Source organism: Calypte anna, chromosome 2 (genome assembly GCF_003957555.1).
Source record: "Calypte anna isolate BGI_N300 chromosome 2, bCalAnn1_v1.p, whole genome shotgun sequence".
Classification (NCBI taxonomy): domain Eukaryota; kingdom Metazoa; phylum Chordata; class Aves; order Apodiformes; family Trochilidae; genus Calypte; species Calypte anna.
Window position 1 is genome coordinate 148,577,189 of NC_044245.1, and position 21,603 is coordinate 148,598,791.

Here is a 21,603-nt window from a genome sequence, read left to right on the forward strand (position 1 = left end):
ATTCAGCAGCACCTGGAGTTAAATGGGAAGACTCAAGACTAAAAAGACACAGAGTCCTTAATCCTCAGATAGGGAGACAGGTGACTGGTAGAGAAATGCACAGCTAGTTCCCTGCTTGCATTTAAAGCTCTTTATTCACTGGCTCAGCAATTCTGCTGTGACATTTATTTTTAATGCTTTATTTTTGCAATTTGACTTTCTAATGGCAACACCTGAAGTCACCTTCCTTAACCCTTCGTAGTGATATAAATCAGATAGAACATCAGAGGAAACAACTGAAGGAACACAGCTTATCCCTGTCAGACCTCAGTAGAAGCTGGCTCCCTCTTAATCAATCAGCACTGACATTCAAAGGTGCAGGAATTTCCTTTTATTTCCTCCAGGGTGGGAGAACCTAAACCCAAAATTCCCTGCATCACAATGCTGACACTCTTATTTATAAGCATGAGGTGAAGTCAGAGAAGTCATGAGGGTTGCTTTCAGTCCCCTCTTCCCCCCTTTTATTATTCATCTGCAGTTAACAAGGAATAAAGAGGAAGGACAAAAATGCCTCCTGTGACAAATTAAAAGCTCTGCTCCAGGGAGTTCATCTTTAGGGCTCTTTTAAAGGATAAAAACCAAATACAGGGAATGATGCTAATAGTGACTTTTGGGACCCTGCTGCTGGCAGCACCTGTTAATCAAATCAAGCTGAAGAGCTAAAATTTGCATGTCAGTATGCTTGTAAGGACTGTCAAAATGAGACCAAACATGACACTGTGTTGAATCACTGAAGATCTAGACATCCTACACTTTGCCTCCCCACTGGCCTCCCATCCTCACTTCAATAAAACTCAGTTCAATAAAACTGCCTCCCCCCATGCAAAAAAATACCAGGAATAAAGAGACATTTATCCTTTCCTGAAAACCTCAAGGGCAGAGACTCTGCAGGAGCATTTTTTGTCTGTGTTTAGAGCAATGAGGAGATGTGAGACACTGGGCCAGGATACCCAGAGCAGCCATGTTGGATGGGGCTTGAAGCAACTTGGTCTAGCGGGAGGTTTCCCTGTCCATAGCAGGGGCATTGGAATTAGATGATCTTTAAGGTTATTTCCAACCTAAAACATTCCATGATTCTCTGACATTGGTTACTCTGTGCAACCTCCTTCTCCAGCAATGATCAAGTACAGTTAATTTCTTGGCTGAAACCAAGCCACCAAATTAATACCATGCTTGAAATATTGAAGCTTTCAGAAGAAAATTTGGGTGGCCAGAAACCTGGCAATCCTGGAGGACAGAGAAGCTGAAAAGATTCATAATTCCTCGAAATCTCTAAGTTTAAGGCCAGTTCCTAAAATCAGCAAGGCAAAGAGGCAGTAGCTTGCTTTTCTCAAAAACTTGTCTCGCACATTGAGTTTTTTCTTACTTGAGAAAATAGCAGTCTTCTTCATGGAGAGAAACTGCACTTCCTGAAGTGCAAGAGCTCTCAGTTCTGTATGAGATTTAATGTTGTTCCTCCTCAACCTTGCCAGAAGATATCTGAGCACCTAACATTTCCAGGGGAGAAAATGTGGATGCTGAGAAACTTGACAGGAGCAAAATGCCTCTCTATGAACAAGTGCTTTGAACACCAGGCCCCTGGCAGCAAAACATCATTTATACAATTAGCATATCACTGAACTCTGAGAACTGTGCCTGTGTTCTCCATGGACCTGTATTCTCTGTCAGTCCCACAGCACTCAGGAGCTTACCCATCCTTTAAAAGCTCAGCAGCAAGTTGTCTGACATAGCTCACACTCCTGTGAGCTTTCCCCCAGGTGTGTTTTATTTGTACATCTCTTTTCCACCCTGCTCTCCCTCCCTGTAGCCTCATCTTCATATCTCAAGATTTTTCAGAGGGCAAGAAGCTATCTCTCTCTTTGACAGGGCAAGCTGCTACTTGCTCTCAGAGACATGGGCTGCTATTTAGCTTCTCTTGATAAAGTCATGATATCATGGGTGAAATTTCAGAGCACACAGCAAGCTCCCACTGTAGGGGAGAGCTGCCTTCAGTTACAGATGATGATTAGCATTTTCCTTGAGCTTCATCCAAGCTGGATAGATGACAGTGTGGTTTGTGAACAGGAGCACGTTCCATCTGCCTAACAATTCAAATAAAAGGAGAAAAATTTAAAAGCCAAATCTGCCACATCTTGTATTTGGGTCTCTCATTGCAGCACGTTCTGAAGGGAGTTTGGTGCGGAAGGACAGAACAAGCAGAGTTTAAATCCTGGCACTGATACTGACTCTTTCCCGGGTCTTAGACAAGACATTTACATTTCTATGGAGCTCCACTGACAAAGAAACAATCCACAATGTCTCAGTTTTCCCAGCTGTGAAATGGGGAGAGCAGTAAGAAATCTGCTGCAGCTTTCATCCTTCATAGGCTGAGTGGTCAGGAACTGATGAGGAAAGATGGGATTCAGGGACTTTCACTGAAAAAAAATCACCAGCATCCAAGGCAGAGTTAAAGATAAGCAGATGTTTATTGCTGTGGCAGCAAAGCCTGGTAAAGGTACATGGAAAGAAGAAAGTCTTAGACATCCATGAGAATGGTTATATTTGTGCTTTCCTTTTAGTCCATATCAGCTCAGAAGTAGATGCTGAAAGAAACAACACAAAAAACCAGCAGAATATGGTTTCATCTTTGATCCAAAAGCACTTGCATCTCCCACTTTCAACTGTGATCCCTCACCCTTAAATTAGAAAATTCAGCTTTGTTCTTTACAATAACAAGAAGCCACCTTATAAAAAAATGTGGGGTTTGATGCCCTCGTGAGCAAATGGATGTTTTTAAACATTATTTTCCAGTTCTCTTCCTAAATGAAGCAACTGAACTTTCACTACATGGTTGACCCCACCACATCTACATTCCACTTGCTGCTGGAGTTGACAGATCTGAATTCTGCTGAAAAAGTGACCCTGGATTTAAGTCCTTAAACTCCCTGTATCAAAACAATCCACTTCATTTCTCATGATGAACTTCCCATCTGTATTTAAAATGCAGAAGTGAGGACAACACATCAGCCCAGGTGCTTTTATGGTTACTACATTCCCAGGTAAGGAAGGAATATTGAAAAGCTATTGTGTTTTGCTCTTTAAGGTTTAATGTTTCAGGTTAAAACATGCACTTTGACAAATTTTATGAGACTGGGAGCACCCTACTGAGTACTACAAATCTTTTTGTGGAGCCTTGGCTTATTCTGGCTTCTCAGCCAACTTTTATCTCCATTTTTTGCTTCTTTTCTTTAGAATCATAGAATCATAGAATTGACTGGGTTGGAAGGGACCTCAGAGATCATCGAGTCCAACCCTTGAACCACCGTTGCGGTTGCTAGACCATGGCACTGAGTGCCACATCCAGTCTCTTTTTAAATATCTCCAGGGATGGAGAATCCACTACTTCCCTGGGCAGCCCATTCCAATGTCTGATCACTCTCTCCGTAAAGAAATTCTTTCTAATATCCAACCTAAACTTCCCCCGGCACAACTTAAGACCATGCCCTCTTGTCTTGTTGAAAGTCGTCTGGCAAAAGAGACTTGACTAAAACATTAATAAACATGGTAGGAAAGCAAAGGTTCCAACATATTCTAATGGGATCTATTCCCCCCCAAAAAAGAATAGTGCTCAGGAAAAAAGTGCTCTAAGAAGTGCTCAAAAATTATGCATCTGCTTGAGCAATTTCACCAAGGTCAACAGTGGTAGCACCATATTATCATTCTGTTGAATCTTGATTACTGTATTTCTCCCCTTAGAAAGGGTTCATGCTGCTAGTGGTAAGCTTGGTTTATGGGAGCATGATTTTGTGGCAGCTTAGAGTACAGACTGAGCAAGTTCATGTGAAGGACTCACAAGAGATGCTTGCAGGATCACAGGGAAGAAGGTTGCACAAGAAGCATAGAATTCACTATAAACAAGAGCTGACAAAAAGGGCAAAAATGTAAAGAACAGCCATAACACTGTAGGAAAGGACAATGTGGCAGAGTGCTTCAGTGTCCTTTGAATGTACACTGAGATCAACAATCACCAAACAGCTTAGAAAACCTATCTTCTGGTCTTGCATTTAGGACATTCTCAGAGCCTAATCTAACCACATTTCTAATTCATCTTCAATCCATATTTCCATCCCATGGCTATAAACAGACTCAAAGCAACAGTTCATACAGAAATCCCTACTGTTAAGATATCTGCATCTGTTAGGCTGAATGCCCACCCAACATTTTTCTCTCTACAACTACACTTCCAGATACTTCTTTAGTTATCTTTAAGATCAGCATTACTATCTACACTGTCAGGTTTAACACTGGCCCTGCAATTAAACCGAGTAACAGATTCTTTCTATTAATGCCCCTCCTCTACCTAATAAAGAAAAGAGAGAGAATAAGGGAGGGAGACTGATGGGTTGGAAGCTAAACTCCACAGCTTTAATGAAACAGGAATGAGAAATAGGAAAAAAAATTACTAAATCTATACAAATATCCAGGAAAATGGATCCCAGGTTCCTCCCCCCCTTTCCCCCAATAACTCTCCCATCCCCACCAAGGCTGCAGGGCAGCCCTGGGAAAGTCCAGGCTGGACTCCTGGGGTCAGCAGCAGTGGGGAGCTGGAGGCAGGAACACACAGATTCAGGCTGGCATGGATCAGGAGCACAGGCAGAGGAAGGGATGGAATCCTCCCAGGATGCCCAAGCAAACAGGCACAGGGGAAGAAGGGGAAGCAGGAAGGGCTTTGACCCTACTGATCCCTCCAATTTATCCTGAGGATGAGGTGGATGGGATGGAATCCTCTGTTTGGTCAATTCTGGCTATTTCTCTTGTCTGTTCCTCCCCAAAGGAGGGCTGCAGGTGGGACCTCTTTCCTCCTTTTCTCCTTCCAGAGGGCAAAATGTTCCTCAGAGCTGAGCAGCGGCCTTGGTTCTGCACCCCATTCTCCAGCTGGAACTCTAAACATCGAGTGGGATCAGTCCCAGAAGCAGGCACTGCCTGAGAAACTTGCTGTTCATTTCAGCAAGTGCAGCTCCTTACAAGAGACTTAGCTAAAAAAAAAAGTCCAAGACAGAAAATCACCTTTATCCTGGCCCAAACCAGGACATACACCCAGAGCATACACATCAGTGCAGACTCAGAACTAACACCTTGTTCATGCCATGACCACAAAGTTTCCCTGTTGATGTCAGAAAGACCACTGGGTACAAGGCCACCTCAGAGGACTGTTCAAGGGAGGTGCTGACACAGGCATGGACTCTTCCTCCCATACCAACCTTTGCTAACTGGGTGGAAAAAAAAGTATGCTGACATACTCATATCCCAGCTGTTCTCCAAAATAAATAACAAATCTGGTGTGAAAGGGGAAGAAAAAGATGAAATGCTGCCTGTAGTGGCAATAAATGGAAAAGCAGGGAGGATAAGAATGACTTGGGACCTCACAAGCTGGGAAATAAGAGTTGTCTTGGCTTTAGACTGAAGCAAGATTAACACCTGAACTTTTGGTTGCCCTCAGTGGTGCAGTCAGAAGGGATGGAAAGATAATAGGATCACAGGATGATGGGATGGTTCAGGTTTGAAGGGGTCAATGCAGAGCTCTAGTACAGACTCTCATTTGCGGTAGGTGAGCCCAGGTTGTTCAGGGGTCTAGATAAAAAAACTGCTTTAAATATATATATATACACATTAATATATTTAGAATAAAATTTTAATTTCTGTGTAACATCCAGGTGATTCTTAACAGCCTTTCTGCTTCAAGTGTGCTGTCTGGTAACCTCAATACAAAGGGGAACAGAGGGAAGGAAATGACAACCAGAGGAGAAATACTGGTTAGAGAGATGATAAAAATAGATAGATAGATAATGAACAAAGTGTTGGGGAAATGTTCTATAACAACCCGTTTTCTAAAGGACCAAATAAAACTATTAAGGAACACCTGAAGATGTGCCTGCATAATGCAGAAGGCATAAACAAATACTGTGTTTGGCATCAGCCTCTAAAATTTATCATCCACTGTTAATAGTGTTAACATTGTCTGTGATTTGCAGTTGAATTTATGTGAGGATATGTGAAAATAGTACTGTCAAGGCTAATTTATTAAGAACCAGACACCTTTTGGTAAACAGGAGGGAACATGAATTGGTCTTGCTGTGAAATCTGCATTTCAATCATCTTCCCAGTTGTCTTTTCTCTTATTATCTCTATAGGGTCTTTCCTTTACACTTGGTTCACCCTCCTCTCTGCTGAGCTGGTTATGGAGGGCTGACTCTCCCCAACCAGTGGGATGCTCCAGGGCTTTGCTACCTGAGCTTTAATCTGTTTGTGACATAAAACAAACCTCTTGTTATTCTCTCCACTTGGGTTGGGGGAAATTCTAATTTCCCTGCCAAAAAGAAACAAAAAAGAAAGTCCAGCACTTAATCCAGGAAGGCAAGAAGTCAAATCTGCCATATCGGGGGGGGATCTTAGCTGGTTGATGGGCTATTGATCTACATTGGTTTTTGATTAGCACTGGGAAAACTAGAGAGTGAACTGTACTCTAATCTGAATAGTAGGTGAGAGTGGTAATTCTCCTTTGGGGCAGAAGATTGCATCTACAAAAATAGCTTTATCAATGAGGCATGTGATATTTGTACTGTGTGTGTTAACAGAAACAGGAACAAGGTATTACCTTTATTGAGGCAGTCATCATCCTGCAACAAAACCCACAGGCAAACGTGCAGTAAATGGAGGAGAAAAGCACCACAGCCTTTTAACAGAGAAAATATTAATAGCTAAGAGAAAGCTAGTGTTTGCAGAAGCTAAACACTATTTCCTCACAAGTGCTAGAGCTGTCTTTCCAGCTCCCCACCTTATCAGTGCACACTGACAGTCAATATATAAGATTTTAACTCAGATCAATTTCTGTGGGTACCTATATGCAGATGGGTCCAGCTAAAATTCAGATTATTAGCAAATAATGTGTCAGCACGTTGTGCTGACAGCACAATTTTCCCCTTCTGCAGAGAAAATGCTTCACTTTTACTAGGTGCTAAAGTCCATCCCTATTCAGCAGAGCTCTTAAGACAGACGTAAGTGATTTGCTGAATCAAGACTTTTATTAGTAGCTTCTTCAGGCAAACTCACTGCAAGGAAGAGTACATGAAGAAAAGGGTTGAGGGCAAGACTCTGGCACTAAGAGTCTTTGGATAAAACATCAGAAATCTAAGTCAGAAAAGGAAAATTATCTCTAGCACACAGTGGAAACCTCTCCAATTTTGTTAAAAGCACTTCACACATTATTTTCATAAAGTTACACCCGAGACAGAAGAAATGCCTGGGGCTAAAAATAAATGTTAGGTATAACTGAAGCTTCTCTGTCTTGCAAAGTGAGATCCCAGGTTATACACACATCTCTTATGAAATACAGATTGCAAAAAGATACAAGATCTAAAAATTTTCATGAGGAGAGAAAGAAATGAAGTTTTATCCAGGCAATAATAAAAAACCTGGGCTTTTGCAAGTAGTCCTAGCAAAAATGATCTATGAGCAGAAAGGAGATTGGGGGTGGGGGGTTTGATTCCTTCTCCCTAGAAACAAGTGATAGGATGAGAGGAAATGACCTCAAGTTGCACAAGGGGAGGTTTAGATTGGATATTAGAAGAAAATTCTTCATTGAAAGGGTTATTAAACAATGGAACATGTTGCCCAGGCAGCTGGATCACCATGAAAGGTGTTTAAAAGTTAGGTAGATGTGATGCTCAGGGACATGGTTTAGTGGTGGACTTGGCAGTGTTAGGTTTACAGTTGGACTTCATGATCCCCATGGTCTTTCCCATCCTCAGTGATTCAATGATTCTATTCCATGACTCCAAAGCTGACTTTTTCATAGAGGCTAAAACATTTGAATAGACAAACACTCGACAGACTTGCTCCACAAAAAAGCCTGGAAGTTAACTGGTATGTGTTTAATGAGGACATGTGAGAAAGCATCACCTGGAGTGAGTCCAAATGACCCAGAAAACACTGACACAGCACTGGCCCATTCAGGGCAGAGCTTCGGGAATTCCAAGTAATAAAACCTTTCCTGGGCTGCCTGGCACAACACTGGCAGTTTGAAGGCAACATGCTAAGGATGTGGAGATTGCCTACCAAGGGTTTTGGTGTGAAGACAGATTTCAGCTAGGAGCTATGCATAAATCATGAAGGACACAAGGGGACAGGGAGGGAAGGCATGGGCAAATCAATATGCAATGAAAATAGTCACACGAGGCTGCTGGGATAGACTGCTTTTTTTTTTTTTTTTTTTTTGACACTTATTTGTCCACATTTTCAAACAGGCCAGCTGTTATTTTCACCCAGTCCTTATTTTGCCCTCAGGCCTGCACTGCTTCCCTCTGAATTTACCCTTAATTCACCTTACTCCTCCTCTCCCCTAAGTGTCAGTGAAGACTAAAGTAAGTTTTTGTGATCAAATCATCAGATCAATAGGGCAGCAGATGCACAAGGACATGGAATACATCTGTTCTCAGGCACTGAAACTGGAGGTATGCACTTCATTGCATCCACATCATTAAGTCCCCTTGCCCTCTGAAGAGGGTGGCTGCATTGAAACTGCTTATGGAGAACATGTTCATTCTCAAATTGTGTCAATATTTAGGCAAGCACTGATGAATATGGGTCAAAAGTGTGCCAGGATCTGCTCTAACAATTTAGGAGTGTAATGAGTCAGTTCTAGTGTCCTTGGTACTGTTTAATACATTAGCATGGAAATTGCCAAGAATTTTTTCTGTCAGCACTTATAACCCCTGAATTGGATCCATGGGGCCTTTTATACATTTCTTTTGTTCAGCTTTGTTACAACACCAAGATCCTTTGCATGCTCTGCTGCTGTAGGAGAAAAGAACTAATAAATGGGAAATAACTGAGGAAAGAGCACTGAAGTGATTGAAGAGCAAGGGAGATTGACTTGTGAAGGGGAGGACAACTGTTAGCATTTGAGGAGTTTAAAAGCCAAAGGGGAAGAAGAATTATTTGCAGGGTCCAGCAGGGTTTCACTAGGTATAAAGACCTGAGAATGAGAGAGGGATCTCTAGTGATAACAGAGGGAAGCATTCCATCAACACTGAAGTCTGCTGGTCCGTGAAATTGTCTCCCAAAATAAATGGGGGCAGTCCTACAGCTCAGGTCATTTAAAATTAGACTGACTAAAGTACTCGAAGTGGATCCTTTAGAGAACAACTCAAAACGGAGTCCCAGGGATGGCCATGACAACCTCACAGGTAGCTCTGCCACTTATGATAATTAGGATCTGCCACTCTGCCATAAAAAGAAGGCATTTGAGTGCTGTTTGACACTCATGTGGCACCAGATATTTCACTTACAGTGCTTGTCATGAGATTGTGTTATTTAGTTATACAGTTGTGTGGAAAAGTATCTGTGAAGAGGCAGGCAGAGCCCCCATAAGTCAAACCCATGGACTATTGAAGCTGATGAGAGATATAAAATAGCTTGCATTAAACCTCCTAAACTGCTAGCATCAGAGAGAGATTTTACTGAAAATACCCCTCAGCAAGAAATGATACGTAGTAATGAGTGAACAAGGAACATGTTTGAACTAACAAACACACTCTGACAGACTCTGTGGGGCTTTTTTTTGCTTTATTTTTATTGTATTTCATTTTCTGTCTGCCTGCAAATGCTTGACTGACAGGCGTGCATGCTGGCATCTATCGCTTCTCTCCAAAACAGATAAGGAAAGAACATCAACATTTCTCAACACCAACCCAGAGGGAACAACCCTTCCTAAAAATAAAAGCATTTCCCTCACACCTTGTACCAGAGCCTACCCAGCTCTCCTTTCCTTTTGCCAGGAGAATCAACTAAAATGAAGCTTTGTTGATGTGATATGATTTCTTCAGGATATTCTCAATTGATGAATAAAAAAGAGTTAGAGGTATTCTCACCACATACTCATTTTCCAGAAGTTACCAAAGCATCACCAGATAGCATTGGCTCTTATCCTCTTACCACAGAATGACAGAACAATCAGTGTTGGAAGGGACCTCTACAGATCATGTAGTCCAGCTCCCCAAGTTAAAGCAGGATCACCTGGGGCACATTACACAGGACTGCATCCAGGTGGGTTTTGAATATCTCCAGGGAATGGCACCCCAAAACCTTCCTTGGCAGCCTGTTCCAGTGCTCTGTCACCCTTAGAATATAGATTTTTTGTCGTATGTATAAATGAAACTTTCCATGTTCCAGTTTGTGCCTATTGCTCCTCATCCTGTCACTAGGAATTACTGAGATCATAGAATCATAGAATTGGCTGGGTTGGAAGGGACCTCAGAGATCATCGAGTCCAACCCTTGAACCACCGTTGCGGTTGCTAGACCATGGCACTGAGTGCTCCTTGCACCCACCCCTTAGATAGTTGTAGACATTGATAACGTTTTCCCCCAGCCTTGTCTTCTCCAGACTAAAGAGTCCCAGCTCTCCCAGCCTTTCCTCATAAGATGCTCCTATTCCCCAGTTATCCTTCTTGTCCTCCACTAGACTCCTGTCACTCCCTGTCTTTCTTGAACTGGGGAGCCCAGATTTGGATGCAGAATTCCAGCTGTGGCCTCACCAGGGCAGAGGAGAGAGGGAAAATGATCTGAAAACCCAGGATTCCAATGACCTTCTTGGCAACAAGGGCACACTGCTGGCTCATGGATAATTTACCATCTATCAGGACTCCCAGATCCTTCTCCCTAGCACTGCTTTCCATCATGTCCACCCCTAACCTCTACTGGTGCTTGGGGTTCTTCCTCCCTCAACCCCAATGACCAAATATTACTGGAGAAAACTGTTCACCTCACAAAATCCAAGTTAATGCCTGTGTTCTGCATTAAATACAAAAAGAAAGAAATGGAAACCTATGGAAATACCCCAGGAAAGCAGTGGGGACCCTTCTTGCTATTTACTATGTCTTCTGACCAGAGAGAGGAAGGACCATACTAAACAACATATTCTCCCAGTTCCCTCTGAGATGTAGGATGATGCTTCAAGCCTCTTTTTAGAAGAAAGTGACTTCAGATCAGCATGATCAGTGCTCAGGGCATGCAAAGAGTTGATAGCAGAGTTGGCATTTGAATGAATTTCTCCAAATGCCTTCCTAGCACCCTAGAGTCTCAATGGCTGCAGGCATCTGCAACTGATGGTCTCCAGTTTGTCCTGTCAGTAGTGATTAATCATTCAACTGGTCTGCAGCTGGAATAATTTTGTATTCTTTTGGTCTAAATGATTGACTTCTTGACTGCTAAGTAATTTGGTAACTGCAGTTATCTGATAGGCATTTGCTGGTTTTCAGGGCTGAGAGGTGTAGTTAGGTTTGCTAGCTGAAAAAATGGGGAGCTGCCTTCCTCCGTGGACTGAGTTCTTATTGCTGATGTGTGAGCAGCAAGGCAAGCACAGGAGTGGGATGAAAAACTGCTATAAAAAGGTTGTAGAAAAGGGGGGATGACCTGGTGGTCATTCCACGGAAATTGGTGAGGGGTCAGGGAGGGGTTCATCTCATTTTCCTTTCTGCTCACCTCTTGGAAAGCTGACTGCATGGGGATGATTACTGAATCAATATGGAATTGTGCATCTTTATAGGTCCTTTCAGTCTCTAGAGGAAATTATGACATTCCCCATTCAATGGTCATCCATTTCCTCTCATCATTTTTTCTCCTTCCATTTTTCCCATGGTCATAGGTGCCTGTGAAAGGCACAAAATGCTAAATTATGAATATTTGCTATGACAGGGTTTGTGCCAGCACTGAGCACTGACAATGCACATTATGGTTCAGCTCATGTATTTCTGATGGCACATTTTACAGTGCTATAAATAAAGTTGTTATGGCATCTATTATTCACTGCCAATACAGTTCAAGTTAAAATAGGTTTTATGTAACAGTTCAAAGCAATATTTTAAGAAATAACACTTGTGGCAAGGCGGCTGTGTCCTACCAGATTTTGACATTTCTAAGCAATAAAGATCTTTATCCAAAATGTAAGTTTTTGGCAAGACATCTCCCTTGAAGACTTCCCTATTTTTAATCCGCAAGCAATAGCAAAAGAAGAACATTTAAATAAAATGAACAGCCAGATGAACTTTTGACACGGCTGTTATCTTTCTAGGTGGAAACTGTGAATGTTGAAAAGTGCCTCTAGGGATGTTCATGATAGAGAACAATGTCCCATTAACCTGAACCTTTGAATATATTCTGAAGATGTGGAGAACACTAAACTGGGAAAGAGTCATTGGAACATTAAGAAGATGTCTATTATGGGCACAGTTTTATCTGTTTTACAGGACAGAAGATGGGAAGAGAATTTATTTCCTCATTTCTGTAATGATGAAAAAGGTTTTATATCTCTTCTTTTAAAAAGGATAAATTTAATGTCTCTTAAAAAACAAAGGTACCAGGACTGGTACCAGCACCATGAGCTTCTCCAAAGATGTTTGCTCAACAGTATGGCCCAGAGACTATGGTGTTTTCACAATGCTCTTCGAGCTCTTTTTTGCTCTTTCAGATCTCCATGGTTTTGGTGCTAGATATGCAGAAAGATAAAAAACCCAGAAAAATCTTGCATAAGATCGGGCAAGAGGAAATGGACTCAGGTTGCATCAGAGAAGGTTTAGATTAGATATTACAAGAAAATTCTTTGTGAAAGTGGTGGAAGTGCCTTCCTGGGGAGGTGGTTGAATCACCATCCCTGGAGGTGTTTGCAAGTTGTGTAGATGTGTGCATTAGCACCAGACTTGATAGAATTAGGTTAATGGTTGTTAGAGTTAGGTTGTGGATGGACTCAATGATCTTAGAGGTCTTTTCCAACGAGAACAATTCTGTGATTATTTGATATGTTTTGAACAGCCCTGTACTTCATTCTGGTCCCCAGAGAAGAACAAACTTTATACATTAATTGTATTTTTTACACATCGGTTAAGCAATAAGTTTAGTTTATTTATCTGTGTTTGACAGCTAGGAATGTTTTCTTTTAATCTCTCTGGTTTCCTACTGGTTGCTAAAGCATATTGGAAAAAAGTTATAAGGGTAACTTTGAGCTCACTGAGTCCTTCTTCTGTGTACCCACAACTTCTAATGAAATCAGGGAAGTTTTAATGTGCAAGATGAGTCCTTTCACAGGAAATATGTTCAGGTGGGTCAAGAAAGAGAAAAACAAAACCTAGTGAAAATGATTTAAAAGCACCATCTGTTTACTCAAACACAGCTAGGGAGAGGTACCAGAGAGTCCAAAAACCCACTGTATTTTCATTATATTTCTTTCAAAAGAGATGTTATATAAAATGCTATTGGTCCTAAATGGTTTTTCTCCTGAGGAGAAATGTTTAAATTACATTTAAAAAAATGCTTGTGGAATGCAGTCCTCCTTGGACTTGAACATTGATCTTAGATAGCAAAGCAAAATGAATCCAGTCAGGATGGAAATGGGGAAAAAAACAGATTAAAAGAAAGTGCACACATTCCCAGCAGAAGACTGAACATTAACAGCTTAAACTGAACAAGTCATTAACTGCATTAAGTTGAATAAGTTATTCAGAGGTAAATTCATATCAGACAGAAAAGCACACAGGATCTACCAAGGAAATCTTCGGAGGACAGGGAGCAACACAAAGAACAAGGCAGTGCCTGTATTTCAAAGAAGAGGATCACAGGAATATCCTTTGTGCCCAAAGCACCATTTCAGAAATACCTCTGTATCCATACTTCTTAAACATCAAAGTGCAAGAACATCCCAAAACACCTTGCAACAAAGTTCCCTAGTTTGTCCTGGTGGATGCAAAGAGATGACTCAAGTAGGAAAATACAATTCATGCCCAAGGATACTCAATGTGAGAGTATTTTTTAACAATTTAATCCCTAGGAGTCCACACAAGTCCACAAAGCTCAATCATCTCTATTCAGCAAAAGAAAACAGAAATTAGACATACATGAATCTCAGTTCACTCCTATAAAACTCCCAAAGCTTCTTCCTTAGAGTGTTGAATGATGTTGGCACAGGTGAAGCCCTCAAAGCACCAACTTTCAGCAGGAACATTTGTCCCCTTTGTGCACATTTAACTCAATCACAATTCCTGCTATATCACAACCAAAATCTATTCTGATAGAATTAGCTCAGTCCAGTTAAAGGACAAAGTATAGAACTTAATTAAATGTTCTGACTATTCTGAAACTGTCTTTTATTTTTGGTTCATCTTGAGTTTAGGCCTATAAAAGCATACAAATTAGGAGGATATAAAACATCTGGTTTTAAGAAATCATGTCTTAAATTTAAATAACAAGAGTTTCCCAAAAGCATAAGGAGTATAAAAAGAAAAATGTGGGATGTTTAACTTATGCAGAACTCTATTAATTTTTTCATATTTTCTTTCTAGTTCTAAAAAAAAAAAGGTGAATAAAAATAGTGTGCCTTTTAACTACATTAAGAACATCCAAATACTTTGGTAAAGCAAAAATACTCAATTATTTGAAAAACTTGTCATTTCCTTTCATCTACCTTTTATTCTTTCTAATGGTAAAGCTGAATATTTTCTATGAAAAATCCCACCTTTCATTTTGCATGCAAAAAGAAAGTTGTTTTGCTGTAGAACCATGATCTAGCAGAACCACCTTGCTTGAGACTTATGGAAGACACACAGGAAAAATAAACAATATTATCCTATAAACATCATTAATTCTTGTCATTTTCATTACAGGTTATATGGATTTCTAATACTTCCTTCTGCCACCAACCTCCAATTTTAAAAACACCTGAAAATCTCTCACAGATTTAGTGATACTCTACAGGCAGCCATGTAAATCAGCTTTCTCTTCATCATGTTGAGCAATGGACAACACAAGGAATCTGCACTTCCAGCTCACATCCCCATGACAGAAGAAAGTTACTGACCTCAATCTGCTGGATGGCCTCTTCCCGCTGACGAATGGCTTCCAGATCCTCTTCTGTGATTTCTGAGAGCAAGGCTTGATCCTGGCTCTGGTTCTGCCATGCTCCATCTCCTCCATTAAAGATCTTCTCATCATCAGCTAGGTCAGAAAAGGGGGTCCTTGGGCCCTGCTGGGATGGGAGAACGGAAAGAAAGGAAAGGAAGTGTAAATGTTGCTCAGCTTTATGTCATCTTCTTAGGGGAAAAGAGAACAGTAATATTAGTTTGAACTGTGGCAAAAAGGTGAAGAGGACAAGAGTAAGTTCCATAGCAACAAGTCTTGAAGGAAATGTTATAACCTTAAGCCAGATCTCCTGAGTGTCAGCAACCAGCTCCCATTTTCATAGAATCATAGAATGGGCTCGGTTGGAAGGGACCTCAGAGATCATCAAGTCCAACCCTTGATCCACTCCCCCCATGGTTCCCAGTCCATGGCACTGAGTGCCACATCCAGTCTCTTTTGAAATATCTCCAGGGATGGAGAATCCACTACTTCCCTGGGCAGCCCACTCCAATGTCTGATCACCCTCTCTGTAAAGAAATTCTTTCTAATCTCCAACCTAAACCTGTAGTGGGATGAGCCTTTCTTGCTCCTGAGGCTCGATGAGCTGCTGGCTTCTCCATTGCCTCACATCAGAATGACCTGAGCTTCTCTCTGTGGGTGTGTGTCCCACCTTTATTGGCCCCCTGGTAATAGGGGCCTGCCCTAACCAGGCACAGGTGGACTCACACCCACTCTTTGGCAACTCGAGGCACCTGGTTTATCTTGTTTCTCTACATAAACCTCCCCTGGCACAACTTGAGACTGTGCCCTCTTGTCTTGATGAGAGTTGCCTGGGAAAAGAGACCAACTCCCCCCCGGCTCCAACCTCCTTTCAGGGAGTTGTAGAGAGTGATGAGGTCTCCCCTGAGCCTCCTCTTCTCCAGGCTGAACACCCCCAGCTCCCTCAGCCCTTCCTCACAGGACTTGTGCTGGATCCCTTCACAGCCTCCTTGCTCTTTTCTGGACCCACTCCAGGACCTCAATCTCCTTCCTGAACTGAAGTTCAGGAAACTGAAGTTTTCCAACAGTTCTGACAGAGCATTTATGTGCATCTGTAAAATTTACCTTGTTGATCTTCCTGCAGATTCCTCTTGACTTAGATACTTTCTCAAGCAGATATGAAGCCTATGTTTTTGCCTCAAAGAATTTATGATCCAACTTAATCATAGAATGGTTTGGCTTGGAAGGGACCTTAAAGATCATCCAGTTCCAACCCCCTGCATGGGCAGGGACACCTCCCGCCAACCCAGGTTGCTCCAAGCCCCATCCAACCTGGCCTTGAACACTTCCAGGGATGGAGCAGTCACAAGTTCCTTGGACAAACTGTTCTAGTACATAGAACGAGTGAGGAAAAAAAGTCACTTACAATGTCTTTTATTTCTTGCTTGTTTGCCTTGGAAGAACTGTGAAGGAGGCATGGAATGGTGATATTTAATTTTTACAGTTGCATTTAGACACAATAGCTGGTTTGGTTTTGAAAAATATCAGGCATCTGGAAACTCTTATTTAATTCTTTAACTCAGCTTTTATAAAGTGTATAATTTCTGCATTTAGAAACTATGGAAATTTTGCAGTTGCCTCCATCTAAACTTTGCCTAATGAAAGTAATTCATTTTTGTTATCATCATCATCTAGTCACAGACAATAGAGTATAATGTGATGAAGGAAGTGAGGTGATGGAAGAAGTGGAGACATACAGAAAAAATTGACAGTAAACAGTCAAGTACCTTTCAAAAATATAAACAGAAGATAAAATTTTTTGTTATGAATATCTTGCTTTGTTTCACCTTCTGCTTGCCTGAGTTCTGCTATCTACAGAGAAAGGGTGTGTTACAGGAAGGAAATCATAATTTAACATTAGGCTAAAAATTCATTTACACTTAAAAAGACCCATTTTAATAGGATTAAGACACCCTAGGGGTGTTTTATTCACTAATTATTATGTGCCTTGGACACTAACTTATTTGGTAGACTGTTCCACTGCCAAAATCTTATACTAATGGACTCAAGGAAAAAGCCTTTGGGGTTTCTAATGCTTCATTAACAGTGACAGAGGTGTCCTCTCATCTTCATCAGTGGGCTAACACCAAGTAGGTTGGGAGAGCCCAAGTGTCTTCCCTCTGAAGAAGCAGTGATCTAATTAAATTCTTGTACTATGGCCACAGCAGGGACTCTGCCATGGATGGACACTGAAAGCCATGCTTTCCCCTGCAGACGTGTATTTCAGTGGAAGATAAAAAAAAATCACAAGTTGTTGGATGTTTTGTGCTCTGTTTGGGAGCACAGGATTTACAGGAGAGCCAGCAGTGCAGCAACCAACCCTTGTATTAGCCCATGTAACAGAGCTGTATCACATATATCCTTGATCTTGGACTTTGTCAACTCTAGCTGTCATCCTCACTTGTCAGTCCTGGTATTTTTAAAAAACACAACACTCCCAAGCAATCCAGACAGTGCAATGCAAGTGATGCTGCTCAGACATCTCTTATAAAAGCTGGCTGTTCATGTGTTTAAATAGATAACGGTCTAGACACAGATGTTTTTTCTCTAAAGAAAGTAGTGGTCCAAATTAATTTCAGAGCTGCTGAAGGCAATTACATGAGTTTGAATCCTTAAATTCTTTCGAGAAAATCCAACCACATCTGCTGAACGAGCAAATAAATCAGGGAAAAAATGGGGTGCAGACAGACTGAAATTTCCTTTCTGACACAAAACGTGCTTCATGGCAAATTTAAATATAGTCACCATGACCATACATCAGGATGTGTGTGGTGGTTTGGTGTGCTAACAAATTAAAAGTGATTTTGTGTTTGTTGATGGTACAGTGCCTCTCATTTCTATAATAAAGTGAACAAATCCTGAGCTTGAAAGTGTGAAGAAATCAAATTACTTTTAATACTTCTAATTGGAAACTCCATATAACTTGGTTTATCTGTTTTTTTTTTTTCTTCCTCTTGAGTTGTGCTCATTGCAATGTCTGACAAAATGTTTTATTTAAAGTAAGAAAAGATATGATGGAGAGCACTCACTGAGCCTCCATAGATAAAGTTTCTTTTCAAAATGCACTGCAAGATGCCATAACTCCCTATAGAGGCATTTGAACATTAAATTTGATTTAGTGCCAAATTTTATGCCCTGTGAATCTCTGTGTAATTTTCTGTTGGATTTCCTTTCATAAATTGTTAATTGGATGTATTTGAAGTTGTTCTTTTGTTGAAATTTGCCCGTGGCAGATTTTTGTCAAGATATATCCATAAACCAAACTCTGCCTGTGAAAAAAATGATAGGAGAGAAAATGTTGAGTATATCTGATATACTCAGTAGCTCTTTTAAAATTAAATTCTTAGGACTGAGGGTCATAATATGCTGTTATTCATCGTATCTGAAAAATTATATCCAGGCACAACTTTTAAAATCATTGCTGCTTGCAACTATATTTTAAAATCAGATTTATTTTACCAATGGGGAGATGCTATAAGGACGTGCTGATAGAGAAAAGGAGAAAAAAAAATTAAGAAGGTTTTATCTGCATGGTGACAACTTCTGCCAGTATCTGTACTTTTCCAGTAGTAAAATCTTTGCATCAGAAGTTGCACATCTGAGACCCCTCCAAAGATGACCCCTCCCAGCCCTTTGCCTGCACTCCCCATGTGTATATTACAGGGGACAGAAGAGGAACCCTAATACACACTATTTCTTCTCCTTGTACACAGCAACATCACAAAGTTTTATAGAATCATAGAATCATAGAATTGGCTGGGTTGGAAAGGACCTCAGAGACCATCGAGTCCAACCCTTGATCCACTACCACTGCAGTTACTAGACCATGGCACTGAGTGCCACATCCAGTCTCTTTTTAAATATCTCCAGGGATGGAGAATCCACTACTTCCCTGGGCAGCCCATTCCAATATCTGATCACCCTCTCTATAAAGAAATTCTTTCTAATATCTAACCTAAACTTCCCCTGGCACAACTTATGACCCGAGTCACATAAAAACACAAAGCAAGGGACCCATGTGGTCTTTAATCCAGCAAGGAGCAGAAATCTAAAATGAACTCCACCCAAAATAACATCACCCAGCATTCAAGGTTCATCTTCAGAGTCAAGATGAAGAACAGTGAGAAAACATTCAGAGATGAAACAGTGAGATATCTGCTGGTGGTGTCTCAGTCCTGTGGCTGCATTTTATGTCTCTATAACTATAATGATGCCATTTCTGACTGCTCAATACAAGATTGCTCCCTTCTCTGAAATTCAGGCCAAAAAATGTTGCCTGAAGATGGATGAGAAACAGCAATTAACACCAGTGAATGGTTCAATGATTTCCAAGGAAAATTTCCCTTCCACACCTCATCAAAATCTGAAGATTCAGAGAGGAATTATAAGACAGAGAGGGAGAAACGCAGATCCACTCCCTCCAGTTCAGATTAGCTAGAAGTTAAATAAGTTGTCCAATGTCAGCTGCAATGAGACAATCCTCTTACAGTCTCTCCAAAAATAACTGTAAAAGTTTAAGTAAAGAATGAAGACTTATTGGAGCTGGATTTACAGGCTGTCTATCAAGTGAATAATGACACAGGCACAGAAGGATGAAGGGCTGAGGGAGACATTCACACATTTTTACCTTTAGCTTTGGCATGAAGGAGGTTGAGAAGGAGATTTAATTGAACTCAGTGACTGACATTAGACAATGTGAACCCATTCCTAAATCATCTCCATCCTCTCTGACTTCAACCAGGATTTGTGTCCTAGAAAGGAGGTTTTCATTTCTGACTGCCTGTGAAAACATGAGAAGAGGATACTAATGGAGTATCTTAGGATGGATGTGACTGAGCTATTGGTACCATTAAAGTGGGGAAGATGAATCTCCTAATTGGGCTGAAAACCAACTTGTGGAGAATGAGAAAGCACAGAAGTAAAATTTTCTGACTATTTCTTGATTCTTATGAATAATTCAAGCAGTTAGATCTGTCCTCATCACCACCTTGTTGCAAGACACTCAAGACTGAAAGATGTCTCCTTTACTTTAGATCATCCTGCAAGGTCTTGGAGCCAATCTGGCAAGAGGGTCTATCACACAGCACCATTTTTCATAGCTCAAAAGCATTCCAAATGAGAAAATAACCTGCCTCTGACATACCCAGCAGAGCTAACAAATTCACTGGTTGCCTCCAACTCTATATGAGCACACGTAAAAGATGTCTCACTCACAAAAGCTCATTTGGTACTAAAGTTTGTTCCAAGGAAACCTTTAAAAGCCATGAAAACAGAGCATTTTGGAGGCCTTACTTGACTTGGGTAACTAACCAAGGAAGGGTGCTCTGTCTTCTCCAATATCAAGAAACCTCCTGCACCTCTAGCAGGGATATGGCCAGCTCAAGCAGTAATGAACACACCTCCCACACCTCCTGCAAACTATCACATCTCCTTGGGTAACATTTTGGCTCTGACTTTCACACAAAATGCAAATGCAGGGATGTTTATCTCTTGCTTTATAGTATGTATAGACATATAAACAGCCAGGCAACACTTTATGAGGAAATCCTATTCTCCCCAGCATCCAGGCTTAGAAATTCACGTTTTATTGCGTATAGAATAACGAGGCCGGAGTGCCTGCATTAAAGATCAATAAAATATTTTCTGTGGAGGGCCACTGTGCAGAATACAGCTGTAGTTACACTGTTTGCCTGTGCCTGACACATTTTTAATGACACGATGGCACTGCAAAGCTCTTTGGGGCAAAAATGGCACAGAGAAGCCAGTTTGGCTTCCTCCCTCCAATGTACAGCTAGGTTAAGAAGACAGATAAATGGGATAAGATGATCTTTCTCAAACTACCCTTCCAAGACGACTAACTTTGCAGACTCCATGAGATTTAGAGCTGTATCTCGCCGAGCAAAAGCCCAAAGCAATTACAGGTAGAAAGGCCTCAGGCAGGCACAGAACAAGCAGCCTGGGACTTCTAAATCTTTTAGAGGAGTGAAATAGTGATATTACAGCTTTGCATTATCTTTCACACAGAAGATCGCAGCAGTGATTGGTAATTTGAGCTCTGTCATCTTATGAGAGGAGCTTCCCAAAACGACAGGGGAAGAAATGCAATCACAAGTTAACCATTGCTTGCTCTTCCCTCTCCCTCAGACATGGGCATGCTTGAAAGTGCCATAAAAAAATACAACTTTTAAGTGGGATGTTTCCAATCTTTTCTGCACGCATCACTAACACAGGCAAATACAGAAATGCATTCAGCATTTTCTTCAAGTTATGTAAATTTGATTACTCTCTACCAATGTAGCATGAGGAAAAACAGCATGGGAAAATTAACATAAAGGGAAAGGCTGAAGTGTATTTCTATTTAAATTAACTAGAATCTCTGTGTTTCTGTCTTCACTCTTGATCAAGTTGTTTACTTTTGAATTAGGTGAACCTGAAATTGAGCAAGGAAATCACTATTTCTATCAGCTTCCTGCTATGGAATCTGATAGAAATGAATAGTATTAGTGAAAATGTAATAGCAGCAACTATTTTGCTAGTTCACTTCTCAGCATTTATAAATTTAATCATTCAAGTCTCTGTAGTCATGAAGACTAAGAAAATC

At 40.9% G+C, this 21,603-nt stretch overlaps 1 protein-coding gene across 1 annotated transcript in view; it reads right to left on the bottom strand.

The window, feature by feature from the left end:
* TSNARE1 (t-SNARE domain containing 1) overlaps window positions 1-21,603 on the bottom strand; it is a 522,750-nt gene that overhangs the window by 223,020 nt on the left and 278,127 nt on the right. Inside the window, exon 9 of the mRNA XM_030446428.1 lies at window positions 14,923-15,090. Coding sequence (XP_030302288.1) covers window positions 14,923-15,090 — 168 coding nt within the window. The remainder of the gene's footprint in view (window positions 1-14,922; window positions 15,091-21,603) is intronic.